This window comes from Hippocampus zosterae, chromosome 7 (genome assembly GCF_025434085.1).
Source record: "Hippocampus zosterae strain Florida chromosome 7, ASM2543408v3, whole genome shotgun sequence".
NCBI lineage: Eukaryota > Metazoa > Chordata > Actinopteri > Syngnathiformes > Syngnathidae > Hippocampus > Hippocampus zosterae.
The window spans coordinates 17,884,418-17,910,203 of NC_067457.1; the positions used below are offsets into that span (position 1 = coordinate 17,884,418).

The 25,786-nt window shown below is 59.4% G+C and overlaps 3 protein-coding genes across 10 annotated transcripts; 2 read left to right on the top strand and 1 right to left on the bottom strand.

Moving 5' to 3' along the window:
* Window positions 1-326: 326 nt before the first annotated feature.
* On the top strand, window positions 327-9,317 carry LOC127603510 (F-actin-uncapping protein LRRC16A-like). Of its 6 annotated transcripts, none has more exons than XM_052069816.1 (36): window positions 327-484; window positions 868-965; window positions 1,444-1,494; window positions 1,554-1,613; window positions 1,781-1,893; window positions 1,993-2,090; window positions 2,175-2,245; window positions 2,430-2,503; window positions 2,658-2,733; window positions 2,810-2,898; window positions 2,977-3,071; window positions 3,181-3,267; window positions 3,345-3,448; window positions 3,514-3,591; window positions 3,661-3,737; window positions 3,874-3,978; window positions 4,085-4,154; window positions 4,239-4,320; window positions 4,607-4,706; window positions 4,780-4,834; window positions 4,911-5,083; window positions 5,160-5,228; window positions 5,399-5,492; window positions 5,574-5,672; window positions 5,738-5,866; window positions 5,949-6,059; window positions 6,194-6,369; window positions 6,464-6,551; window positions 6,672-6,791; window positions 6,859-6,925; window positions 6,993-7,264; window positions 7,341-7,441; window positions 7,518-7,857; window positions 8,209-8,239; window positions 8,430-8,612; window positions 8,988-9,317. In XM_052069816.1, the coding sequence occupies exons 1-36, from the start codon at window positions 451-453 to the stop codon at window positions 9,110-9,112; spliced, it is 3,795 nt and encodes a 1,264-aa protein (XP_051925776.1). In that variant the 5' UTR covers window positions 327-450; the 3' UTR covers window positions 9,113-9,317. The 6 variants fall into 6 exon arrangements, with proteins under 6 accessions (XP_051925776.1, XP_051925777.1, XP_051925780.1 ...); XM_052069817.1 differs by having other exon boundaries at window positions 7,518-7,848; XM_052069820.1 differs by having other exon boundaries at window positions 4,823-4,834; window positions 4,943-5,083.
* A 156-nt stretch (window positions 9,318-9,473) lies between these two features.
* LOC127603517 (venom phosphodiesterase 1) lies at window positions 9,474-17,183 on the top strand. Of its 2 annotated transcripts, XM_052069835.1 has the most exons (25): window positions 9,474-9,887; window positions 10,526-10,613; window positions 11,159-11,293; window positions 11,372-11,497; window positions 11,565-11,625; window positions 11,705-11,802; window positions 11,944-12,023; window positions 12,112-12,231; window positions 12,292-12,401; window positions 12,476-12,541; window positions 12,612-12,684; window positions 12,814-12,922; window positions 13,002-13,124; window positions 13,774-13,805; window positions 13,868-13,995; window positions 14,068-14,137; window positions 14,216-14,303; window positions 14,384-14,556; window positions 14,876-14,930; window positions 15,004-15,158; window positions 15,589-15,724; window positions 15,784-15,852; window positions 16,234-16,366; window positions 16,568-16,724; window positions 16,902-17,183. In XM_052069835.1, exons 1-25 carry the CDS (start codon window positions 9,765-9,767, stop codon window positions 17,070-17,072), a joined length of 2,679 nt encoding a protein of 892 aa, XP_051925795.1. In that variant the 5' UTR covers window positions 9,474-9,764; the 3' UTR covers window positions 17,073-17,183. The 2 variants fall into 2 exon arrangements, with proteins under 2 accessions (XP_051925795.1, XP_051925796.1); XM_052069836.1 differs by lacking the exons at window positions 13,774-13,805; window positions 16,902-17,183 and having other exon boundaries at window positions 16,568-16,713.
* Window positions 17,184-18,186: 1,003 nt separating this feature from the next.
* On the bottom strand, window positions 18,187-25,108 carry LOC127603518 (ectonucleotide pyrophosphatase/phosphodiesterase family member 2-like). Of its 2 annotated transcripts, XM_052069838.1 has the most exons (25): window positions 24,959-25,108; window positions 24,705-24,810; window positions 24,331-24,480; window positions 24,136-24,261; window positions 23,993-24,053; window positions 23,815-23,912; window positions 23,632-23,711; window positions 22,968-23,087; window positions 22,835-22,890; window positions 22,677-22,742; window positions 22,522-22,594; window positions 22,020-22,128; window positions 21,828-21,953; window positions 21,468-21,499; window positions 21,276-21,403; window positions 21,066-21,144; window positions 20,909-20,996; window positions 20,667-20,845; window positions 20,523-20,583; window positions 20,016-20,155; window positions 19,716-19,857; window positions 19,553-19,630; window positions 19,248-19,380; window positions 19,020-19,173; window positions 18,187-18,946 (listed from the first exon to the last, which is right to left on the bottom strand). In XM_052069838.1, exons 1-25 carry the CDS (start codon window positions 24,974-24,976, stop codon window positions 18,776-18,778), a joined length of 2,574 nt encoding a protein of 857 aa, XP_051925798.1. In that variant the 5' UTR covers window positions 24,977-25,108; the 3' UTR covers window positions 18,187-18,775. The 2 variants fall into 2 exon arrangements, with proteins under 2 accessions (XP_051925798.1, XP_051925797.1); XM_052069837.1 differs by lacking the exons at window positions 24,705-24,810; window positions 24,959-25,108 and having other exon boundaries at window positions 24,331-24,679.
* Between the last annotated feature and the right edge of the window lie 678 nt (window positions 25,109-25,786).

Sequence of the window (25,786 nt, forward strand, 5' to 3'; positions counted from 1 at the left end):
CTAGGCGAGAAAGCGATTCTCAAAATGCTTGTCGATGAGTTTGATGATCAAAACATCAAAAAACTTGGCCTACAAATTGCTCCGTGTTAGCGAGTAGAATTTTTATTATTTTATTTTTAGAATTTTTATCCTGTCACAATGAGGTGCCCAAACTACTTTTTCGCCTTTCTCGAGGGACGCCAGCGTAGCCAAAAAGACGCTGCCGCCGCCCCCCACCGCCCAGGAGGCTGCACGGCTCTGTTCCGCGCGTGCATGATGCCGCGTTCTCCCCGCGGCGTCTTGCAGGCGCGCGAAGTGGGGGCGGCGCTGTTGGGGATGCTTTTTTTTTTTTTTTTTTTTTTTTGCCTCTCGGACTTGCTCGGGCTTGTGTTTGGGTGTTTCTGTTTCCATGCTGGCCGCGGAAGAAGGAGAAAAGGCGAAAAGGTTCCTCCCGGACGAGCGAAGACAGAAATGGAGCCGTCAGAATTCCCAGAAGACTTGCTCGGTGAGAACAGACGCATTACAGGGGGGCGAGCGGTGCCGGTACCGGTTCTTGTAGTTGTTGAGCGATCCCCAACTGGGTCCCAAAGCGGCTCCTAAAGCCACGGCGACCCGGCTGCCAGAAGACCCGATTGTCGGCCGTTGACTGGGAACAGTTCGTAGCCCGAAAGCATGCCCAACGCTGCTTGGAGGTCGTTCCCGAGTTGGGCGCTGGTGCTGGTTCTGGTGCCGTCTTGCAACTTTGGCAAAAGTTTGCCAGTCACATGCAAAAAGAATATTGCCACAAAACATACGCATGGCTCGATTGATTCGCTGATTTTTTTTCTTCGATGCCCCGGAGAGTCGTTTTTTTTCTCCCTGCCCATACCGTATGTCGTCGTCGTGCAGAGAGCGTTCGGGAGGCGGTGGGGCCGAGCCTCAAGTTGACCCTGAGCTGCCAACTTCAGCTGGAGGTCAAAGGTGAAAAGGTGGACAACAAAGTGCTGGTGAGTGACCTTTGACCTCCGCCACCTCACGGGTCTGTCTTCCCTTGCTGCGCGAGGCCTCATGGAACGGAACTTCATCCAGCTCCTCTCGGTTTGCGGCTTCCTTGTTTGCGGAAGCGCTGCGCATCGGTGAGGTTGCTGGTTCAATTCTATTCCATCAGCCGGTGCCCGCGTGAGCTTCACGCTGCCTTTCGCAATCTCTGTCTCGGGCGACATTCCCCCGGAAAGTGAGCGCATGTGGGCTTGTACGGACATGACCGCTGGCGCCCGCGTACCACGGTGGAGCCCACGCATGGTGACATGCGCCGAAGCGTCAGCGGTCGAGGTGGTGAAGGGCCCCCTGGCCGACACCACCTCTTGGTCATGCGACAAAGTGGGCACGTCTTCAGAAGAACGCCTTAGCTTTGAAACACTTACTTTGTGTGCGTGTGTGTGTGTGTGTGTGTGTGCGCGTCTGTGTGTGTGTGTGTGTGTATAGGCCTTGACATCACATCGAGCCTTCCTGCTCTCAGCACGCATCCCTTCCAAGGTCAGTGGATGTCTCGGTTGCGTGTGTGTATATGTCTTTATGTGTGGTGGCGTGTGCAGGTGGAGCACTCCTTCAGCTACCTGGACATTCTCGGTCTCCATAGCAACAAGCCCACTGAGGTGAGATGTCAGATATGACTGGCTGTTAGCAACACGCTAGCTGTTAGCGGTTAGTGCCACATTTGAAAGTCACACTTTCTTCTCGAGTGCTCTCCATGGAGCAGGGTCATGAGGCCATGTGCTGTGTGTGTGTGTGTGTGTGTTCCTGTTCGTGTGCGCACGCGCAGGTGCTACTGGAGTGCGGGCGTGGCCCTTGCACGCTGTGGTTTAGTTCCCAGGAGGACAGTGACCAGGTCATCACCCATCTGGGCTCGTGTCTCACCAGGATCTGCCCGGACACGTAAGTAGCAAGCGGGGGGGGGAGGCTGAAAATGTCGCTTTGGTGGCCTCATGCTTCACAGGTGCTCTGTCTGTCCCCCCCCCCCCTCCCCCCCACCAGGAACCCGCTGAAGAAGTTTGACGTGGCGCCTTGCGAGCGACGGGCCGCCCTCCAGGCCGTCTGGGAGCAGCAGGACCCTGCCGATCTTGGCCCTTGCGGTACGGTCCCTTGGCCGACGGGGTGGGGCTCCGGCGTTTTGATCTGCAAACAGACCGACTGACTCCAAGTCCTGTTTGGTCCAGGAGGATTCTCGGATCAGTACCGGGCCGTCTGTGACAGTCTCAACCTGGCCTACAGGGAGGAGGTCCAATGGGTCAGTGCCGCATAGTAAACTTTTCTACTGTTCGGGATTCTATCTTGATCGTCACCTCAGATGAAATCGGATCACGCTGGGTTGGCCGCACGGGTGGGAACCGTTCCACAAGACGATCACATATGATTCTCGATCGAGATTTGCGCGCGGTGTCCAGCCATCTCGCGTTGTGTTGTTGCGTCAGGACGTGGACACCATCTACCTGAGCCAAGACACCACAGAACTCAACCTGCATGACTTCAGTCACCTGGATGGCAGGTGAGTGCACGCGCGGCCGCCGATGCCGAGACCCCCTTCAAAAGGTCTCGCGCGTTGTCGACATGATGGTGTTTTCCTCTCATGCGCGGTCTGGTCCAATGTTGCCGCGTGTTTTGCGACCGCTGCCGCTGCTGTCTCCTTGCGTGTGGCGCAGGGATCTGGTGGCCATCGTTGGCACTCTCGAGTACAACAAGTGGTTCACCAAGCTGGTCGCAAAAGATTGCAAGCTGGTAAGACTGGCAAGTGCCGGTGTGGGGGGCGGGGGGGGCAGCGAAGGTTAACCTCTCTGCGCATGCGTGTGTGTAGTCGGCAGACGTGTGTGAGCAGATCCTCCGCGTAATGTCCCGATCGAGTTGCCTGGAGGAGCTGGTCCTGGACAACGTCGGTCTCAGAAGGTCAGAGCGGGCGAAATGACGTTGACTTGCTTCGATGTCTTGTTTTTTTTCCCCCATCTTTCCCTCCCTCCCCCTCAGTGACTTTGCTCACAAGCTGTCCTTGGCGCTAAGTCACAACCCCGCCTCCGCGCTGCACACCCTCAACCTGAGCAACAACTCTCTGGATGATAAAGGTTCAGCACACACGCGCACGCACACACACACGCATGAGAAAATGTCCACAAATACCTCACATATGTGCGTGTGTGTGTGTGTGTGTGTGTGTGCGCGCACATGCTGAAGGCATGTGGGCTCTGGGCGCTCAACTGGGCAAACTGGCGACGGGCCTGAAGAAGGTGAACTTGAGCAGGACCTCGTTGTCCCCCAAAGGTGCGTCCCGTCCGTCGCATCCGCCCCCCCCCCCCCCCAGCGCCCGCCCCGCTCATCCGTGTCCGTGTGGGCGTCAGGCGTGAACCTCCTGGCTCAGGCGCTGCTTGCCAACCCCGCCATGGCCGCCACCCTCACACACCTCCACCTGGCGGGAAACTCGCTCAGAGGGGACGACCTGCAGGTGGCGCTCCAGGTGAGCCGCACGCTCGTGACATGTCAGCAACTGGATTGTCTTGCTCTTCGCAGAACCTCCACCACTTCCTGAGTCAGGACAACAGCTTAGAAGTTTTGGATTTGTCCTGTACTGACTGTTCGTTGGAGCAGGTGAACACGCATGCGCTCTCGTTCCAAAGTCTCCAGTCGACTCATTGTTGCTGTGTGTGTGTGTGTCAGACATCAGCGTCTCTGCTCAGAGGATGTTTGAAGCGTCTACGTGTCCTCAACATGTCCAAGACACTCTACTCTCACAGGTGAAACACGTGACCAAGACGCGTAACTGTTGCGTGACGAGCATGACTATCCGTCACCGCGAACCGGATGTCACAGAGTTCTCGCCGACACCGCCCATTCATAAATGAGGCCCGTGTTGCCTGGTCGTGCCCTCAGGAAGTGCAGGGAGGTGCCAGCGTCTTTCAAGCAGTTCTTCAGCTTGAGCCAGGCTCTGAGCTCCGTCAACGTATCCGGATGCAGACTTCCCGCCGAGGCTCTGAAGTGCGTAGGAGCGCCGACCGATCCACGGGACCGGTCGATGGAGTGGTCCATCCCCTTTTGCCGCACACGTCGAAAGCTCTTCACGCGCCCGTTGATGTCTTGTCAGGGCGCTGCTGCTGGGCCTGGGCTGCAACCCCAACCTGAGCGACGTTTCTCTGGACCTGAGCGGCTGCGAGGTAACCATCAAAAAGGCAACCGGGTCCCGTCCCAGGCGGCCCCGCGGTTGAGTCACTTGCGCCGCTCTCTCCTTTGACTTGCAGCTGCGCTCGGCGGGCTCTCAGATTCTGGAGGGCTGCGTGGCCGAGATCCCCAACATCTCCAGTCTGGACATCTCCGATAACGGTGCCCGCCTATCTCTCCCCCGCCCCGCGTGTGGCATTTGCGGGAAACGGCCATGCTCGCACGGCTTCCTCCCGCGTTCGCAGGCTCGCTTCATTCAGAGACAAAGAAATGGCCCTTTGGTGGTTGTTTTTCCCGCGATTGACCGGCGACCGGTCTGGGGTGCGCCCGGCCGGCCTCTGGCAATAAGTCAGCTGAGATCCGGCGCGATCTGCGATCAAAACGAGGCGCATTAGCACACCGGCGAATCCACCCGAGCTGGTCCTCACGTCGTCTTGTATACTGTCAGGTCTGGACGGGGACCTGAGCACCCTGCTGGTCTGGCTGGCCAAGAACCGCTCGATCCGCCACCTTTCGTTGGGCAGAAACTTCCAGAGCATCAAGTCCAAGTGAGTCCTCGAGCAGCGGCGGGCGGCTCGTTATCTGGGCGAGGCGCTTGACACTCTTGTCGCCTCGTGGCAGGAACGTGGCGCCGGTCCTGAGCGACCTGGTCCGTCTGATCCAGGAGGAGGAGTCGGTGAGTGAGCGCCACCTGCGTTCCGACTCCGACCGACGATTGCGGCTCGCGGCTTACGTCGTTTGGCGTCGCCTAGCCGCTGAGCTCGCTGTCGCTGGCCGACTCCAGGCTGAAAGGGGACCTGGTCGTGGTCCTCAACGCCCTGGGAAGCAACACCTCACTGACCCGGCTCGACATCAGCGGCAACGCCATGGGTGACATGGGCGCCAAAATGCTGGCCAAGGCCCTGCAGATCAACACCAAGCTCAGGTGAGCGCACACTTGCGCCGGTCTCGTGCCGCGGTCCACGTTTTGCTGCCCACAGGCTTTTTGTCACCTTTTGTAGGACACTCATCTGGGACAGGAACAACGTCAGCCCTCGGGGTCTGCAGGAAGTGGCATCTGCCTTGGAGAAGTGAGTCACGCTCTGCCGGTCCAGGCCGGAATCGACTCGGATCGAGCCGGAAAGCGAGTCAACAGAAGAAAGACATTGAGCGCATAAGCGACATTTCACGTCGAAACCGCCAGTGTAACCGCTATCGCTCGATCGGCCGATGACGCTCAGTCGTGTTTTCTCGCCGTCAGGAACTTCACCATCCGCTTCATGCCCGTTCCCATCGTGGACGCCGCCCAGGCGCTCAAGACCAACCCAGAAAAGACGGAAGATGCTCTGCTGAAGGTTCCGGATCCTTTTTTGCTCGGGGAATTGCCGAGCGGCACTCTTCTACCGTGACCGTTGGCGTGTTGCCTCCGTGTGCAGATGGAGCACTTCCTGCTGAGGAACCACGAGAGCCGCAAGTACCTCCGGGAGCAGGCGTACCGGCTGCAGCAGGGCATCGTCACCAGCGCCACGCAGCAGGCAGGCCTTGGCGGGCGCCACGACCGGGCACCGGATTCTCGCTGACCCTCCGGTCCTCTGTGCAGATGATGGACACCATGTGTGTGAAGGTTCAGGATCACCTGAACTCGCTGGCGTTCTCCCAGGACCGCGCGGTACAGGAGGACATGAAAGTGGCGGAAAACCTGATGAGAGATGCACGGAACTCCAAGACCGTAGGGGGACTTGAGCTATGAACCCACGCCGGATCCGAGTCCAACTTTGACTCGCGCTTCTTCCCGCTCTGAACCCCTCCAGCTGCTGCCCAGCCTCTATCGGCTGGAGGGGGACCGTCTCCGCGGCGCCGTCCGGGGCAAACTGGAGTCCGTGGCAGCGGAGGTGGCGGCCGTGATGGACGAGGAGCTGGAGGTGGGCACACACCCCGAAAGCTCGTCTGCGCACGCACACTTTCAAGCCAGTCGCAAGTTCTGCTGGCAAAGTTCTGGGAGCGCAGCGGTGCGCCTCGCTTGTGGCATTTGTGTGGCTTCTTCTGGTCCCCGCAGACGATGCTGGCATCCATGTTGGAAGCGGCCTCGGTTTCGTGTCCTCACGTGATGAAGATGAGCGGTCTGGGTGCAGACCTGCTGAAGGCAGGCGCGGGGAAGATGAGCGTCCCTCGCGCATTCATCACCAAGACGCTCCTTGAACAGGCAGGCGTGGACATCCTCAACAAGATCAGGTGGCGGCGGGCGCGCCCTCTGCTCATCGGCACCTCAGCCTCCGCCTCGCAATGAGCTCCGATGGTCCTTCTCGGCTTGTGTCTCGATCCCCAGTGAGCTGAAACTCAGCGTGGCGTCCTTCTTCTCCGATCGCATCGTAGACCGGATCCTGGACTCTTTGTCCATGTGGCGCCACACGCTGGTCAGTTTCCATTTTCCTCTACTTTTCAACCGCCGGCCGGCCCCCCTCGCTTCGTGGCTTCCGTCCTTCACCCGTCTTGCCGCCATCTGTTCCATCCCGCTCGCGTCCGTCCATCTGCAGGCCAGCCACGTGGCGAGGCAGGGCCAACCCGCGCTACGTCCCGAATCTCAGGAGGTTTTGGAAGAGACGGTCCTTCATCCGGAGGGCGGCCAGGCGGAAGGCCAAGCGGACGCTTCCGTGGTGGGAATTTCTCCTCCTCCCGGTGAGGTTTCTTGGCTGAGTCGTAAAGGCGCATCTTTCCGCCCAGGTGACGGCCAAATCCAAACGGAAGAGTATTCTGGTGCGGATGCTGCGACCGGTCTCCGTGGCCTTTGGTAAGTTGCGGCGGATGCGCTCCCTCTTTCTTGACTTTCCGTGGGAAACCTGGGGCGTTCATCTCAGAGATGGAGTTTGACCTGGACAAGGCCCTGGAGGAGGTCCCTGTTCATGTGGTGGACCCGCCGCCCTCGTCCCTGCCACCCTCGTCCCCGCCGCCCTCGTCCCCGCCGCCCTCGTCCCCGCCGCCCTCGTCCCCACTGCTCTCGTCTCCGCCGCCCTCCTCCCCGCCACATCCGATGGTCATTTTCCCGCCTCTCACCTCACCGCCGCCTCTGCAGCATCACACCAAAGTGCGGCCGAAAGCCAGGAGGCGAAACAAACCCAGTAGAGTCGGCGTAGGTCACCGGGAACACAAAGGTCGGGCGGGGATACCGCGTGAAACTTCGGGTATTACCTTCTGGTTTCTTGCAGCGTGAGGCACCGCAGCAGCTGGGGCTTCAGGGCACCATGGGAAAGCTGGACGAGGGTGTGGACGAGTTCTTCTCCAAGAAAGTCCTGCAAGTCAGCTTGAAGTGAGATCCTCACGGCGCCCGCTCCCTTGAGCGAACCCGATACGCAGCAATCACGCGCACCTTCTTCGCCACGCAGACGCCGTGCCGCGCCGTCAAACGATCACCAGCCGGCCGATAAGAAACGGGGTTCCACGAGGAGTGGCTTCTTCAACCTCGCCAAAGGGCGGACATCCCGCTCGGAGAAAAATATAGGGGCCGCGTCCCCCGTCCCTACGCCCGCGCCCCGCCAGGGTATGTTCGCGGACGAGTCGACGCCCGCGTCGCCCTTCTCGCGACAGCGGCAGTCCCTCAGAGCGCGTCCCCAGGAGGACGGCCCCCCGCTTCCGCGGCACGTGGGCATCCCCGTCATGGGCGCCGACCTCCTGGCGGAGATCAAGGCACGGCAGGAGAAAATGGCCGCTCGCAAGGTGAGCGAGGTAACCGCGATACAAAACCATTCACTTCCATGGCAACGGGGTCAAGGATTCCCAACTGTCAGGGGGAGGGGACGTGCCGCTGATTGGCTGGCAAACGGTTTCGGGTGAGCCCCGCCTGTTGCCTGAAGACGTCCGGATACGGAGGGAGGGAGGGTGGAGGCGATATTATCAGTTGATAAATGGGGCGCTAAGAACAGTCAGTCAGGCTGTTGTCAGTGGGGAATTACTCCAAGTAGGTACTGGAAGTATGCGAAGTGTGTGGTTGGCTGCTTTTCCTTCTGGAAGCCTTGGAACGCTTAACAGACAGAATGAAACTAAAGAATTCCTTTTTTTGGGGGGGGGGGGGTCTAGTTGGAGTCATCAGAAGAAGAAGGCCACATGGGTAAGTCCACGCTAACGCTAATGGAAGCACTGATGCTACTGCCTAAGCGTCGATCGCTTTCAGTGGCTATTCAGTGATGCAACCCAATTCTTAATAACTCCTTAACATCACAATATGGCCCCCCCCCCAAAAAAGAAAAAGAACACCACTGCTCATTTCCTACATTTGTGATCGCGCAATGTCCTTCCAGCCAACTTGGCCATGGACGCAGACCGATCCCTAGCTGAGGCCGCCCCGAGGTCCAAAGCGCCCGCCGGTGTCGTCCCCGAGTGGCCGCTCTCCCCGTCGGCCGCCGAATCCCCGACTGCCCCCGGTCCCACGGGTTTCCCCAGTCTGCCCAGTCCCCTGAGCCCCAGTGGCGCCGTTGTGCCAGGTAAGGAGAGGCGAAAAGATGCTCCTGAGAAAACACATGACACACGAGGATGCGCTGCAAATGCTGACCGCGTTATCCTCTAACGTTAGCCTCCAACAAAGAAACTAAAACGAGTCCAGTAAGACACCACCAATCTATTCCTACCACTCTGACCGAGACTCGGACTGTGACAATTTTCTTAGACCTCGACGACTACGACGGTAAAGCTGTGAACACTTTGACGATGACCGCACCAGTAGTACTCCAGACACGTCGGTACTGTCCTACGAATCAACTCCTACTCCAGCAGTATTGTAGAATACGGCGCTCCGGTCCAAGCGCGCTCCGTGTTTTTGGGTGACCTTTGTAACAAAGTGTGTCGTGAATTCCCATTAGCCTGCGGCGTTCCCGCCGTATCGTTGCCCCGGCGACGCTGGTCCTCCCTCAAGACGTCGCCGCGCCGGGGTCCGGATGGGCGTCGGCGAGCCAAGTCCCTGCCCGCCTCCGCTCCGGCGCCATAGGCTCGGACGTCTCCCCAAACGATGCCAACGACGCGACCGCTGAAGCGCCGTCGATCGGAGACCCGACGGCTCTATCAAAAGGAGCCCCCGCCGGCGAACGCTTGGGAATGGCGCTCAGAATGAACGCTGGCAGTCCCTTTCTTCCTTTTCCAGACCGGGCGCTTTTCCGAAGACGGTATTGGTGAATAAAGTCTCGTTAACCCAATGTTACCAAATCATCTTCTCTTGTCACGGGCTTTGATTTGAATGGACTAACAACGGCGCTTACTCGCCGTTGCGAGGATCGAAGCCATCGGCGGCCATCTTACGTTGCCAATCTCAAGCCCTTGAACTTGAGTACTTTTGACGAAGTCGCACGTCCATTTCTGAAGGTGTGTCTCGGCTGCTCGGCCACCTCCGCCTACGTGGGAATGATTTTGGTGGGGGTCCAGTCCCATTTCAGCGTTCATCTCTCGCCATCGTCATGTCGCCTGGCCGAGGCCTCCGGACAGCACCGAATGGCAAACCGACTCTCTCTCTCCTTGCATATCTCGTTTCAATTCTCTGACGCCTGATTAGGCTCGACGATGTTTGGCCGCGGCGGCGTGCGTGGGTACATGCGTGTCCGGCCTTATCTGCGTCTCCCGCTTAATCAGTGAACGCAGTCACGCCCATGCAGTCCGGAGGTCGCCGGCCGCCGTCCTCGCTCACCGCCTCAACATCATCGCCGTCATTTTCTCCAGGACTCGCGTGCGCCATGAAGGCAGCGCCGAACAAGAGGAAGCTGATCCTGCTGGTGAGTAACCATCTTTGCCTTCACGCGTGGGTAAAAACCCGCCGCGGTTCGGGCGACGGAGGCTCAACAGTGTTGATCGGAAAGGAATCCCAGACTCGACGGGGAGCAGGGGTGGGCAAGCGCAGTTCCCGGAGAGCCGCGGAAGCCTGAAACGCCGCCGACGATTGGTGTCGGAGATGGCGGGTCGCGCCGCGTTTCAAGCGCCGGTCCTCTCTCGCCGTGACCTTTGACCCATACAGCTCCGTTGAAAAGGAGACCAAATCAAACCGAGTCAAACGTGGCAAGTGGTTGTCTGGGATCGTCCCGACGCGCTCCACGAAACACAGGTGAAGCAAAGTAACGTGGTCCTGGGGAGTCAAATACGCACAGTACAAAGGGGGCGGCATCTCAAACGTCACTTGCGGGAATGTAACGGAATGAATGCGGTGAGCCTCTTGAGTCGACTTGCCCCCTCTTCGTGGCCAATCGCATTCGAGCCGGTCTCGACTCTGAGTCGGCGGCCTCTCGTTAGCAACAAATGAGCTTCAGCTGGCCTCGGCAGTCTTTTCATTTGCTGGCGTTGCCGCGCTGTTCGGGAGGGTTCCCGTCCAGGACCCGAGCAACAACAACATGGGTTGTGAACTTGTTGTTTTTCTCAGGTGTGCGTCTTGTCCGTATCCTTGGTGACGCTGATCCTGGGCCTCGGACTGGGACTGGGTCTGGAACTGCGGAGGTGCCGAGACAGAGGTGAACTCCGAGTCGCAGAGCGACTTTCGCGCTGCCGCCGTGGTTGTTGCGTCATCAAGGAGATGACCGAATCCACACAAAAAAAAAGTCCCTCAAGTGTTTGAAGAGGTTTACCGCTCAGCAACTTCCAGGCCATCGGGAGGGAATGAATATTTGCCCAATGATTGCCGGCCTTTGCAATCATTCACTCATTCCTGAGTCCCTATCGCTAGCTCGGGATCTTTATGAGGTCAAGTCATCGAGTACACTGAGCGTCCTTAATGACATTATTGCCGCGCCCTTTCCAAAACGACCGTGAGCCAATATTGGCCAGCGAGTCTTTCTCAAGTCTCTCTCGGAAAGCCACGTGCGAGGTGCGGGGATGCTTTCCGGGATCGGGCCTCCCCGCATTCTGCACCGCGGACCGCCTGCCTCCGCGTTGACTTCCTGGTTGGGTTGCCGTGTCGGCATTTCCCCACGCGGGCATTGTGGCGCGGCGCCGACCTCGCGGCCCTTTCACACCGGGCAAACGCCCCCAACTCGGCTTTTGCTTTGTCGCCCCAAAGTGGGACCGCGGACTTCGTGCAGGAATCGCTGCTACCAGCCGTACGACGGTGACACCCCCGGGTGCAGATGTGACGACGCCTGCGGGGACAGCGGAACCTGCTGCCCCGACTACCACGACCTCTGCAAAGCCCCCGGTAAGAGAACGTCGGAACCTCGGCGCGAGCGGTCGCCCTGGCCGAGCGGCTGGCCAAACCCTGCGTGCGTGTGTGCAGCGGAACTGTGGGAATGCACGCGTCTGCGCTGTGGCGAGACCAGGCTGCCCACCAGCAGGTGCCACTGCTCCGACGACTGTTCTGCGAATTTTGACTGCTGCAGCAACTACCGGCACGTGTGCCAAGGTGAGAGGCGGCAAAATGCGGCGCCTGCGCGGCGAAGCTTGACCGTGAGACTCGTGTGCGCCGGCAGGACAAAGCCAGTGGGTGGAGGACGAGTGCGAGGACCTGTCACGCCCCTCCTGTCCACCAGGGTAGCGCAAACGCACACTCGCACGCTCGCGTACTCGTGCCTCGGCAGGCGCTATGACGGGCCTTGTTCTGGTGCGCTAGCTTCAAGCGCCAACCGCTGCTTCTGGTGTCTCTGGACGGCCTGCGGGCCGACTACCTGCGCCTGTGGAACCCGCTCATCCCGGTGCTCGCCAAACTTCGTGAGTGCTCACGATCGCGTTCTGCCATCTTAGGCCCTGCTACTCGCGTGAAGCCCCGACTAGCATGCGTCTTCCTTCGAGATGATCCTTTTTTTTTAATAATTGGTTTTATAGTTGTTGGTTTTTGTTTTTTTTAATCAGAGAAATGCGGAGCGTCAGCTTCATACATGCAGTCATCTTTTCCCACCAAGACTTTCCCCAACCACTACAGCATTGTGACGGTAACGTGCACACAAAAACACGCTGACACACGGTCATGGTTGGGCTGCGGCCACACCACGAAATCGACCCCCCCCCTTCTCCTGCCAGGGTCTGTATCCCGAGTCCAATGGTTTGATTGACAACGTGATGTACGATCCGGTGATGGACGCCATTTTCACGCTGTCGGGTCCGGAGAAGGAGAACCCGGAGTGGTACCTGGGACAGCCGGTAAGTGGCCAAACGTCGGTTGGCTGCATCGCGGATGACGGAGCAGGATTTCCTCTGCAGATTTGGCACACGGCAAAGTACCAGGGGCTGAAGTCCGGGACCTTCTTCTGGCCCGGATCGGACGTGAAAATAAACGGCAGCTTCCCGGACATCTACCGGCCGTACAACGGGTACCGGGGTCTTCGGTTTGCGTGTCGAACGGACGTCGGGCTCGCGCTGTGCATTTGACTGCTGTTCCCCGCAGGAAAATCCCGTTTGAGGAGCGAGTCCTGACGGTATTGAAGTGGCTCCAGCTGCCGGACGGGCAAAGGTGCCTCGGCTTCAAGTCCCCGGTCGGAGCTCGTGAGCCTCGGTTTCATGCGCTGTCCCTTCTCCTCCAGACCTGACTTCTACACCCTGTACCTGGAGGAGCCGGACAAATCGGGACACAGCTTCGGTCCTGTCAGTGGAGGGGTACGCTCGCCCCCCCCCCCCCGCCCCCCTCCCCCCGTCGCGAGAATATTCTTGGCCGGAATGAGAGAGAGTACTGTGGGGTCAGACGGGCGACACAGCGCCGACTGTTGTCATGTGACTCCGCTGCAGGTGGCCCAGTCCATAAAAGCCGTGGACAAGGTGGTCGGTCAGCTGATGAACGGACTCAAGCAGCTGGGACTTCACCGCTGCGTCAACGTCATAGTGGTCGCCGATCACGGTAACTGCTGCGACGTTTCAACCGCGGCGGCAGGAAGTAGCTCGGAAGCAGGAAGTAGCTTTCGACTGTGCGTCGACAGGCATGGAGGAGACCAGTTGCGACAGGAAGGAAAACCTGCAGGAGCTTCTAGGGGACGTCAGCGACTACATCGCTACAGAGGGACCCTTTGGACGCATCCGGGCCAAGAACCCGGGCGCCGACTGTGAGTAGAGAAGGGGGTTGCCGGGGGGTGGGGGGGTTATCTCTCCAGCAATTCTGCTACTGTGCCCAAACGATTTCTGCCAACTTGTCAAATGAATGTATTAAACTGTGGCAGCAGATGGGGAGGATAGCGGGGTGGCCTTGCTCCTGCCCCTCCCTGCTTGCGTGTCTCTCTCTCTCTGAGAAGGCAGCATTCCAAAACGTGTCTTTCCCGGGCGCCAGTCGCGTCAATGGGAAAACACGACAACGTTTATTGGTTGTTTGCGCTTGAGAAAAGGTCAGGCGCTTATTTGCAGACGCCAGGCCCCTTGGATGGCAACCGTCTCCTCGCAGGAACAGGATCACAACAGTTAGACTCCCTAGTAACGGGCCAGGAACGGAATCTTGAAATGCTAGCGCTGGGCCTCTTGCAAAGAAAATCCGCGTTGCTCTTCATTTATCCTGCAGTGACCCCCCCCCCCCCCAACGCTTCGCCATTCCAACACTCCGGCCACACTAGTACCACAAAAGCATTTGTACCCCAATTAGTAAAGGAAAATAGGCAGTAACTCCAGCTTTGATATGAACAGGAACAGAAACGGTTCCATTTACCCTAACTAGCAACAGGAACGGGACCAGGATCAGTCGCGTGTGTGTGTTGTGCGTTTCAGTGGATGCTGCCGGACTTGTCGCCAACATGACGGTAAGCATGTATTGTACATGGCACGTTGGAGATGCGACATTGCGGCCACTGCCGTTTGCCAGTGCAAAGGTGCGACGCAGAACCTGCGGCCGTACCTGAAGTGGCACCTGCCCAAACGGCTTCACTACGCCAACAGCCGTCGCATCGAAGACGTCAACGTGCTGGTGGAGCCAAAATGGCTGCTGGAGAGGTGCTCGCCTCACGCCCCCGACTGTTGCCGCCGCCACGCAGCCCCTCATCAGTTGCCCCGCTCTGCTTTCAGGCTTCCGGGGTCGCTGCGGTTCTGCTCCGGCGGCCAGCACGGTTACGACAACGATGTGGCCAGCATGCACGTGAGTCCCGACCGTCTCGCGCCAGCGCGGCCGGCTAACGTCACACGCCGACGTGGCCGCTTTGTTCCTTCCCACCAGGCCATGTTTGTCGCCCACGGTCCAAAGTTTGCCTCCGGCACGGAAGCGGAACCCTTCGCCAACGTCGAGCTCTACAACCTCATGTGCGGTCAGTCCGCGCCACCGGCGCGCCGCCTCCTTTGCGACGGCGCCGCCCTCACGAGCCCTTTTGTGACTTTTGGACCGCAGACGTGCTGCAGATCTCGCCGGCCGCCAACAACGGGACGCACGGCAGCCTGAACCACCTGCTGCGACTGCCTTTCTACACCCCGCTGGCCCCGCCAGAGCAGAACGTGCCCGGCGAGTGCCGCCTTGGCACGTTGCAGCCGCAAGACCCTCTGGCCTGTTCCTGTCCCCACATGGTGCGTGCCCGCGTCCGTCCGTTACGCTTACCGCGTTGGGGCCGTCGTTGTTTCTGGCACAGTTCCTGGCCCGGTTACGCTTTGTCTGACCGGGCCCGTTCCGGATCCTGTGCCTGGGATTGTGCCTGTTACTGTTACTTGGCATGCAGTTCACCGTTAACACCCTGATGTTGTGTCTGGAGCGGTTACTGGCCCCGTTACCCTTTCTATTACCGTTATTGGGACTGCTCGGCATCGCCTTTATGGTGACTGTAAGCGTCTCCGGCGTTCCTGGGGACTGTTGTCATGCTTTCTGCTGGCCGCCGGTGTTCCCCCTTAGAGCGGAGACGACGTCATGGCCGCCAACCGTCGCCTCAACATGACGTCCGCTCAAGGTGAGCCCGCCTCACGCGTGTTGGCCCGCCGCCTTTGCGCAAATGAACCTTCCGCCCGTTCTGATTGCCGCAGAGGCCGCGGCGCGACGGAAACACCTGATGTTCGGCCGGCCTCGCTCGCTGCGGCACCGGGAGCGTTACTGCATCCTCCACCAGGAGGCGTTCGTCAGCGCCTACAGCGCCGACCTGAAGATGGCGCTGTGGAGCTCCTTCAGCGTGGACATGCCGGTAAGCCCGCCGGCAGAACAACTCGCTTAGTTGTCGCGCCGCAGCTAGACTCTCAAGTCTGGACTTTCAGTACCGCTTCATCTCGTCGCAGGAAAGAAGTCTGAAATGAACCCAAGCGTATTGCTGCCGCCGCACACGGGTGAAAATAGTTCACCGTCACACGATCGCACAATTAAGTTCACATTATAAGGTTAAAGGTTCCTCATGAATGGAGCGCCAGATCCCGGGCGAGGGTCTGGGCCAGCGTCTAGTGCCTCGCAGACTCCATCCGTGCGGTTCTGCGGCGGAGAAGAGGGGAGCTAATCCCAAAGGCGAACCTCCTGTTTTACCGGTCGATCGTGGGACTAATATTCCAAGGGGAAGCGGCAGTACTGGTACTTGGTTACTTGCCACACGTGCTGATGCGGTTTCCCCACCCTTCTTTTGGTAGAGCAACTCGGAGCCGCTGCCGCCCGTCGGCGCCGACTGCCTGCGGGCCGACGTCCGAATTCCTCCGGCCGACAGTCGTCGTTGCGACGACTACGGCGACTTCCGCCGGGCCTTCCTGTACCCGCCCGGTACGCGTCGTCCACATGCTACGCCGTGACCTTGAGCGGCCTTGGATGACCTTCCTGTGGTGTTGCAGGTCTGATGGCGGAGCGACGCGACGCCTTGCTCAGCAGCCACTTGGTGCCCATGTACCCCGAGTTCCACAGTACGTACCGGACGCTTGTCGCGTGCCGAGCTCTTGGCGTTGCTAGCGCGCTGGCCGCTAGCTTCGACCGACAGCGTCAGCGTCCACCGCGGTGCCCATTCTCTGGGAGCTGATCCGCCTTCCGCAATGCGGCGAACAAAAAGAACGCCCAGTTGAAGCGTCTGCGCCAAAATGGAAAAGATTTCCCGGAAACGACAGCATCACGGCCCGTCTGCTACCGGGCGCTCTGGAATGTGAAGTCGGCCATTAGACCGGCGATTACCGTTGTTCGGCCCCACATTTAGCTCCTTCTGCAAATTTCTCCGTATGCTGTTGTAATAGTTAGTTTTGGGTGGACAAGAATATTTCACTTGTAATGTTGGACTTGCGTCGTGCCTTCAGGGATCTGGGCCTACTTCCACGGCACCCTGCTCAAGAAATACGCGGCCGTTTACAACGGCGTCAACGTGCTGACGGGCCCCGCCTTTGACTACGACCATGATGGACGCCATGACCGGCCAGAGCTCATCAAGCGGTAAGAGCAGCCCAGGGCGGGCGGGGGGGACCAAACGGGGACCGCATTTCCCTTTCAAAACGGACTCGAGGGCCGCACCATTTTCAAATGTTAAAAGAAGAACCAAAAGTGTGGCGATATGGTTCAAAATTGTCATTCAAATTGTTGACATAGCATGAAGGTCCGCCGGCCTATACGCTCACGCCACGCGGTGTCTTCCAGGTGGGCGACACCGAGCAACGTGTCGGTTCCCACGCATTACTTTGCCGTGCTGACCAGCTGCCGGAACGCAGGCCGACCGCTCCGAGAATGTGACGGGCCGCTGCGCGCCGTGGCCTTCCTCTTGCCTCACCGGCCGGACACCTCTGAGAGCTGCAAGGTAGCGCCTCACTTCCCAACGCGCGCGCCAGATCTGATGCTATCGCCCGCTCGAGGCGATGATCAGACCGCTCAGATCCACGCGAGCTTCGCGATCGTGTCGATGCCAAACGAGACCGAAAGGTCGGGGAAAACGCTCGCTACCGTTGCCAAAGTTCCAATGAATTTGCTTCAACAGAGCGCCGAAGACGAAGCCTCTTGGGTGGAGGATCACATTTGGTTCCATCAAGCCCGAGTCCGTGATGTGGAGTGGATCACAGGGTTGGACTTCTACCAGGAGAGTCAGCGACCGATGCCTGAGCTGCTGCGGCTCAAGACCCGCCCCACGGCCGCCACTCAGAAGCCTTGAATGTGTACGAGAATTAAAAAAAAAAAAAAAAAAAAGCATCAACACGTTCTGGTTTATTCAACATCAAACGGGAGGAGGGAAAGACGAGACCCGCTCCCCCACAAAAAATTTTAAAAATCCTAAGCGCGTTTGTCATGTCCCGTGTTTGCCAGCAGGGGGCAGGCCCTGTTGCCACCTACACACCTGTCACCCATTGGGGACTAATTACACGGGCTTTATTTGTGCGCTCTGGCAGTTCACTTACTGCCGGAGTATTCCACGCCGTGCCAATTCTCTCGCTTACTACTAATTCCATTCGTTGCCTTGTGGCTGTAATTGCGCGTCTTTATATCCGCTCGTGTGAATTTCTATAGTTGCCAATTCATTGTCCTTGCTTTTTTTCCCGCAAGCGTTTTCTGTCACCTCCTTAATTCATTCCTGGTCCTTATTTTTGAACAGCGCTTTTTGTTGTTTCTCCCGGATGGGTATTTTGTGTTTTTGTATTAAACCCTCGTTTGTTCTCTGACAAACCTTTTCTGTGTCTGCTATTTCGGGGATCCACTTCCTTATTTTGTTGTGCACGAAGCGATCATTCTATCGCTTCGGGCACAACGTGACAGCGTTGAAAGAAGTCACTGTTTCCCAAGACGCCGAAGATGGAGACGCACACGCCGAGTGTTCGACGGAGGGCTTCGGCGACCTGCCACCAAAAGGACCGGCCTGTCTCGTTGGAACTGTCGATGGAGTCAAGAGGGCTTTGGGGCCAAAAGGAGGCTTTGGACTCAAGCCATTTGGTGTTCGTGCACCTCAGGTAGGACCATTCTTGCCTTGTCTCGTCTTGCGTTCCGTTTCAAATGCGCCTCAATCAATCAATCAACTCGTTTTGCACACAAACATGTTTAGTGTCTGTGGCGGGAGCGCTTTGCCCGACTTGCTCAGCTTCTGTGCGCTCGCCAATCGGAAGCGGTTCGGTTCTGGCCGCGGCGTCGGCTTCACTCCGAGCAACGATCCAATTTCAGGCGACGCAAAAACCCTTTGTCTACACATTGCTAAATGGCTTTTCGGGTGCGCCCATCCCCCCCTAAATTCTTTTTTCTGAAAAGTGAGCTCCGACAAATTGGAAACGACAAAAGAGTTCACTCTACACGGCAAAGTCCTTTACTGGTGCCAATGTTATTTTGTTGCATGTGTTAAATAAGAGCCGGGAGCCGGACGGTGTTCCCCCGAGCGCAGCGTCAAGCCCGGGAGCCGCCATGCCGCGGGGGGGCTGCTGACGACAAAGGCGCTGACGTCAGAGCGAGCAAAAAGTTCAGGAGTTGAACGCACGCGTGTCCACATGTTGCCTTCACTGGATTTGGACACAATCGGACAAGAACTCGGAGAGAACTCGGTTCCGCTACGCTCCCGTCTTAACGTTGAAGGAACACCAAAAGTAAAGAGTTTGAAGCTTGTACCCGTTTTTTGTCTTTCGGTCAGTTGTGCGGGGTGGCGTCTCTTGGTTAGGCATCTTTTTGTTTTGCTCAGGTGTGCTGTGTCGGGTCAGGGGTCGCTGGGTCCGCTGGAAGCTGGTCACTCATCGGGAGGTCAGGCGGTCGGCCGTCTGATTCCGCCGGCTGGTCTGTCGGGTGTCGTTGGGTCGGTCGGTCGGTCGTCTGTCTGTCTCGTTTGGGTGCCGGGAGGTTTGGTGTCAGCCGGGCCTACGCTTAGAAACGAGCGCTTAGGCGTCAGTCGTCCGTCTCAAAGGTGTGCAGGTACGTCTTGAGGCTCAGGACGGCGTCGTAGCTCTGGTTGGTGGCCCGGTAGAGGTCGAGCCCCGTGAGTATCTCCACGTCTCGGACCCTGGCCGTATGAAGTTGCAGCAGCTCCTCCACCCAAAGCTGCTCGCCGTCTCCGCTCTGCGCGCAGGGCGGGCGCACGTGACCGAGTCCGCCTTAGCCGGCAACCTCGTCACGGTGGGGCGGAACTCACCTTGCAGGTCTCGCTGTTGTCGTCGCGGTGAGGAATCAGGAAGGCGAAGACGCGCAGATCGCCGTCGCACTCGTCCAGCGTTTGGTTGGCTTGGCGGCAGCCGGTCACCACGGTGAAGTAGTGGGTGGGCACGGGCGGCGTGCCGGGAGACCACCTGCGCACGCGATCGCGGTTACCCCGGGTGACTGTCGGCGCTCGCTCACCTCGCGCGGATTAGTGCGTGCTCACTCTCGAATCTCCTCCAGGGTATCGCGGCGTCCATCGTAGTTGTAGTCAAAGACGGGTCCCGCCAACACATTGATGCCGCGGTTCTCTTGTGCGTAGCGCCGAAGCAACGCCCCCTGCAGGTAGCGCCACACTCCTGAGGGCAGGCGCAGACGCGTTAGCTCACCCAAGGGCCGCGTTATGGCATGAACCCGAGACGCGGTGGGACGCTTCATCCCGGGAAGGACAGCGCCTCCTTTGTCTGGCTAGCAAAGACGCCGAGAGCTCTGCTCCGACATCGCGGGCGATGCAGGCGGCGCCTGACTTACTGGTGAAGGCGGGAAACATAGGTGCCGCGTTGGTGATGAGGAAGGCCTCATATTTGGACTCGGGTGACGACGCCAAATCTGTGGACCAGAAACCGAAAAAAACAAGTTGACTTGACACGCAGGCGCCGCCGCCGCCACGTTGCCGCCGCACGCACGTGTCTACCGGGTGGGAAGAGGAAGCCGTAGTCAAGGAGGCGGTTCTGCTCATAGGCGCCGCAGCTGGCGGCGTGCTCGGCTGACACTCGCTGGTCTCGCCGCAGGCACGGGCTGCCGGCGGAGCCTTCCGCAAGAGGAAGCGTATCGTCCTGGTGAAAAATAGCTCGGTCACGTTTGCCCAAAGGCGCGCCCGCTCATCGACTCCCTCTGTCACCGTAGCCCACGCTCGCGTCACCCGGCCGGCACGTGACAAAGGTGGAGCGGGCGCTGGCCGAGCCGAGGCGGCGGCGCGGGCATGCCGGCGTACCTGCGACGGCAGCGTGAAGGACGTCCACAGCGGCATGGCCAGCTGGCGGCTGTACGCGCTGATGAAGTCGTAGTGGCGCAGCAAAGCGTAACGAGCGTCAAACATGACGGCGGGGCGGCCGAAAGGTAGCTGGGTCACGTCTGCGGAACAAGCAACAGATGAGGGCTGACGGCATCCGAGGGAGCGGGGGTCGGGGGTGGGGGGCAAGGTTGGGGATGATGTCGAGGAGGTTTGGGCAGATGTTCGGCCCGTGTCCAACGATGGTTTCTAGTCGGGGTTGCTTCAAGGTTGCCAACGTTGCCCCCCCCCCCAAAAAAAAAATGTCGGCGACCATGAAAACTGTTGGGCGCCGTCTTTACGACCCTCAACGAACCTTGACAAAAAGCGAGTTCCGCTAGCCTAGCAAATAACTCTCAAACCTTCACCGCTCCGTCGGATTCGGTTCGGAGAGAGGCGAGTTGCGATACGAGCGGTGACGCGATTGAGGGTCGGGGGGGACACACGTACTGTAGTCGTAGAAGCCATCTTGGGCGGGGCCAAAAGCCTCCACGTTCGGCTCCACTTTGTTCTGCAAGCAGCCGCAAAAATGTCAAAGACCTTTTTGGGGGCGGGCGCCACTTTCCCCCACCCTAGTGGGTGTCGTCACCTGACCTCGTCATCGCAGCTGCAGCCGAGGTCAAAGGCGGCCGCCGGCACCTCCGCCGGCTCCTCGTCCCGTGCCGGCGGCGACACTTCCTCCGGCATTCGCGGCTGGAAAGGCGGCGACTTCAACATGCCGTTCAGGCTCCCATGCGTCCCGTTGTTTGGCGCCGGCTTCACGCCGAGAAGGTCTGCGATTGAGCGAGGGGCGGGGTCACCTTCGCTTGCGTGCTCTCGGCGCTCGCGTCACTTACCGCACATGACGTTGTACAGCTCGATGTTGTCAAACTCCGGCACTTGGGTGCGGAACCGGAAGCTGGGCCCGTGTCCCATGAAGATGGTCTATAGGTCGAGCAAGAACTTGGTCAGGACTCGCGTGGAAAACCACCACCACAAATCAAGTCGACGCACCCGCATGCTGGTGATCTTGTTGTCAAAGCCGTGGTCGCCGAAGAAACCGCAGCGCGGCCGCATCTTTTCTGGCATTTTCCTGCGGACGCGGGATCGAGGGCGTCAGGCTCAGGAAAATCAAAGGTGACGGGCGGAAGCGTCGCATGGAGCGTTAGTGAGCGTGTGAGAAAGGTGGCGGGCCGACGAGCCGGTGATGGGGGACGGCGTTACCTGGCGACGTGCCACTTCCTCTCCATGAGCAGGTGCACGTCCTCGATGCGGCGGTTGTTGGCGTAATGGAGCCTCTTGGGCAGATGTTGCTTGAGGTACGGCGTGAAGTGCTGCGTCGCCATCTTGCACTGCAACCCCGCAGAAGGTCAAAAACCACCCGCAACGCTCGCCGGGGCGGCGCCCCGCACTCACCGTCAGGTTGGCGACTACCTGCCGGGGGTCGTCTGTGGGGCGACACACATGCGGGCGCTCAGAACGGGGCGGCCGAGCTTCAGCGGGAAGCGGACCAAGTCGAAGCTTTGTGAGCAGGACGTTAACGCGGAGCGGAACGTGTCTGGTGGTCTGAGATGACCAGATGGCGAACCGGCGCCGAGCAGGTTGGCGAACGCGGAGCAATAAATCCGAGCGCAACCGAAAATGGGCTCCGTACGAGGAAGTCCAGGCAGCGGTCTGCCTCTGCCTCGGCAAGTCGAGTAGGAAGCGGTGGCTGCCAAGTCGGCAGGAAGCAGACGCCGAGCGGCGCGAAACGTGTCGCGGCGAGCGGTGACTCACAGGTGGCGGACTTGGCGTCCCGAGGCCGTATCCTGCCCAGCGAGCCCGGGATGAGCGTGATGTCGTCGATGTTGAGCGGGTAGCTGCTAAGGAACTCGGTGCGGTCGCAGTGCGCCTCCTCCATCCCTGCGGGGGAGCATGCCTAAATTGTCATGACGGTGGTCGTCCTCGGGTGGCGGGGGGCGGCCTCACCGTGGTCGCCCACGACGATGACGTTGACGCAGCGATGGAGGTTCATCTGCTTCAGGCCGTTCATCAGCTGACCGATCACGCCGTCGATTTGCCGCAGTGTGTTGTCCAGCTGCGCAAACACGCGGGATCATACTTGGCCCGAGTGTTATTTTCTGACGTTTCCGTAGCTACCGCCGAGTCCCTCCGCTCTCGATGGGGACTTTCGTCGGGGAAGAGTGGCCCCGGATCGTTCCGTCACGATCCTTTTGTGCTGATTATGGAGGAAGGAATGAGAGCAAGGCCGATGGATGCTTCATTCTTCCTTCCCCCCCAATCCTGAAACTCAGAGGTTGATGCGGAGCTTCTTTCGCGGTCTCCAAATCGGCCAAGTACGCGAGAGACTTGTTTTACGTTCTCACTGAGTTTCTGATGCTCATTTGGAATTTTTTTGTTGTTGCAGGGTCACCCACTCCGGAGGGATTCGGTTTTTTCCCCAACTAGTGGATCACAGAGTTGTCCTCACCTCGTTGCTCAGCGGGCCCCAGCGATGTCCGAATGTGTCGGGCTGCTCCGAGTGCACCGCGTACACGTAAGGCCTGTGGACACGCCAGCAGCGTACGACAACACAAAGGGGTTAAAAGCGGACGCCGAGCCCGGCTGAAGCGCGTTGTCTTGGACCTTTGTTGGTCAGGCAGTTTCAGCCACTGCAGGATAGTGAGGATGCGTCTCTCCAGTTCGATGACCCTGAACCCACGGTGATGACATCATCAGCAAAGGGGAGTCCACGCTAACGGAAGCGACCGGTACCGAGTACGTCAGTAGCAGAGTCCACGTACCAGGGCCAGAAGAAGGTTCCGGCTTTGACGCCTTGTTCCTTCGCTGTGATCCAGATCTGCGGAGCAGACCGACGCGTGAGAGCAAAGAGCGGGTGACGTCGCCGCCCGTACGCCCGCCGCCGCCACCACTCACCGGCTGCCCGCCCCACCAGCGATGGTTTAGTTTCTCTCGGGACCGCAGATTGAAGGTGGCGTTGAACACCGGGTCGTGCATGGTGTTACCAACGATCCCGTGAGATTCCGGGTAGAGGCCCTGCCGAGGTGGGACACGGTGGAACGTCACGTGCGGTGAGTACCGTCGCACCACCGCCCCTGGCGAGCTCCTGAGGTCCTGGCAGATCGCCACCCACCATGAGTCCTGAGTGCAGGGCGGTGGAACAAGGCAGCTCGACCCCATGCGCCCCAAGTCCCCACGAGGTCGTAGTTGGCGTGTCGGAAGCTAGTGGTCTCCACACACCAACCACGACCCCACGGGGACTTGGGGCGCATGTTCCTGAGGCCCTGACAAGGCGTCACCATCCCTGTCAGAACATCAACTGCCCAGCCCCGGTGGACCTAGCCCCCCATCGGGGCCAACCGCCACGGGGTGGTGCCTGCGCGTTGGCAATTGTGGCCCCTCGCGACTGCCCAGGTCTCGATGTAGCGCAAGCCCCCGAGCGATCTCTGGCAGACCCCTGGGACGTCGCCAAGGTCCTAACTAGCCGCCGTCGGCTGCAGTGCGGGGACCCCTGGCACGCGACCACCGGTGGCCCCCCGGTTTCGACTCAGCGCATATGGGCGGGTCACACCTCACTCACCGTGGCCAACGTGTACAAGTTCGGGAAGGTCTTGGTCGGGTAGACGGGCCGCATGTACGGAGCAGTCGTCCCGCATGATCCTGGTGGGAGGAAGCCGTTAGACCGAAACTGCAGAAGACGCGACATGGCGCCGCGCAGTGCACTTTGGGGTCAAGGTGCAGAGTGGGTTCTGGGGCCACCTACTGAGTTTCTGGATGTTGGGCATGACAGACACTCCCTTCTTCAGGTAGGACGCTCGGAAGCCGTCCACGGACAGCATGATGAGCGGCGGTCGGACAAAACTGCGGAGCACCAGAAACGACACAAAACATTTGCTTGCCCCACGCCAGCGGAGGAAGAGAATTTCTTTCCGCCGACTCACCCGGCAGGACACTCGGCAGTGATGATCTCCTCGCAGTCTCCTTGGAGCCATGACTCCTCACCTGGACAATGGCGGCAAAAGTAGTCAACTTGAGACGGGAGCGGGAAGGAGTCGGCCATGTCAAGCGGGACGTTCGGCGCTACCTTTGCAGACCGCCTTGTAGTTGGAGCAGCAGTCTCCTTTCTCCAGGCAGTCATCGGTGCAGTGGCAGGCGTGTTCGTCTCTCCTCTCCTCACCGCAACGCTCCGGACGGCACTCGAAGCGCCCCGCTAGCGACACGGGCCGCACGCGGGATCAACATGGACTCCGTGCGCGCCGGCGCGCGTGTGAGGACTGACCTGTTTTGAGGCAGTGCTGATCAAAGTCGGAGCAGCAGCTGTAGTAGGTTTTACACAAGTTGTCGCAACGGCACCCCGGCGGCTGGGCTTCCTCCAGCTCGAAGCAGCGACCTTTGCACGAGCCTGACGAGCTCACCCATTCGGACACCACTGCGGGAACACGGCGGAGGGGAGCCGGGACATCGCGGGGAGGCGGAGCAAAGCAGGAACACGAGACGGTGGGCATCGAGAAAGCGGACATGGGACGCGGCAGATAGCGGGGACGCAAGAAACCGGACACGTAGGGGTCAGGGGAGGGGGGGTACATGGAAGCGGGGACCGGGGAGGAGCCGGTCATCCGTGCCGTTCCAAAGTCTCCCGGGGCTTAGTCTCACCTTTGGTGTGCGCGGGCGGGGCGTCTCCGCCCTCGGCCGGTCGGCTGGCCTGAAAGACGTACGCCACCATGATGTCACAGCGCCACCCGCTCAACGCCAGCAGCAGCTGCACACGGACGTCATCAAAAGATACTTTGGCGTCTTTGTTGACACAGTCAAGCGCTTCATTGTCTTCGCCGTCATGATCGAGCCGAGTCGGCGCACGCGCTGATGTCCCGCGTGAGAACAAGACAAAGATGAAAAGAGACGCTTACCAAATAGTTGACGAGCATGTTGGTCGGCCAGACAACAAAGTGAGAAGTGAAAAGTGTCCAACGTCCGCCAGGAGAACTCGGTGCGCCTGTGCAGATCGATGCGCGACCACTCGCGCTCTGTTTCGCACTTTTTCTCTCTCTCTCTCTCTCTTTCTCTCTCTCGTCCTCCTGCCCCCGCTATGTGCTCCCCCCCCCCCTCCAACTGGGTCATTGTTTGTCTTGTCCAGCCAATGAGAATGGAGCAAAGGGGGGGTGGGGGGTGGTTTTGTGTGTGTGTGTGTGTGTGTAAGGAGGGCAAGCGTGGGGTAGGCGAGGGGGCGGGGGGGGTGGTGGTGTTCCAACCATTTCTGATGTGCAAGAGCCACCTGACATATGACCTCTGACCTCTTTCTTTCTGGTGTGCCCATCAACGTGGATGTTGGTAGTGGAGACTAAACGCCAACCAACAATGCAGCAGCAAGCATTGACACAGTGTGTGTGTTTGTGTGTGTGCGTGCACGCATGTCAAGAGCATGACGAAGTTGACAGCACATCACTGAGAACCTTCCGGAACACTGCGTTCTTCCCTCTTATGTCATTCAACATTCTCCTTGTCTTACATGGACCACACACACACACACACACACACACACACACGCCCCAGGGCTGGATTAACTTGCTCAACCAGCCGATGCCGCGATTGGCCATGCCGGCGGCCGTCACCCGAGGCCGTGCTTAGTGCTGTGATCCCGGCAGGAAGTTGAAGACTGAGGCGCACCTGTGCTGTGCCACCCCCCCCCCCCCCCCCGCACCCCCGCGCCGCAAGGCAGCCCCCATGCATCCCCATCT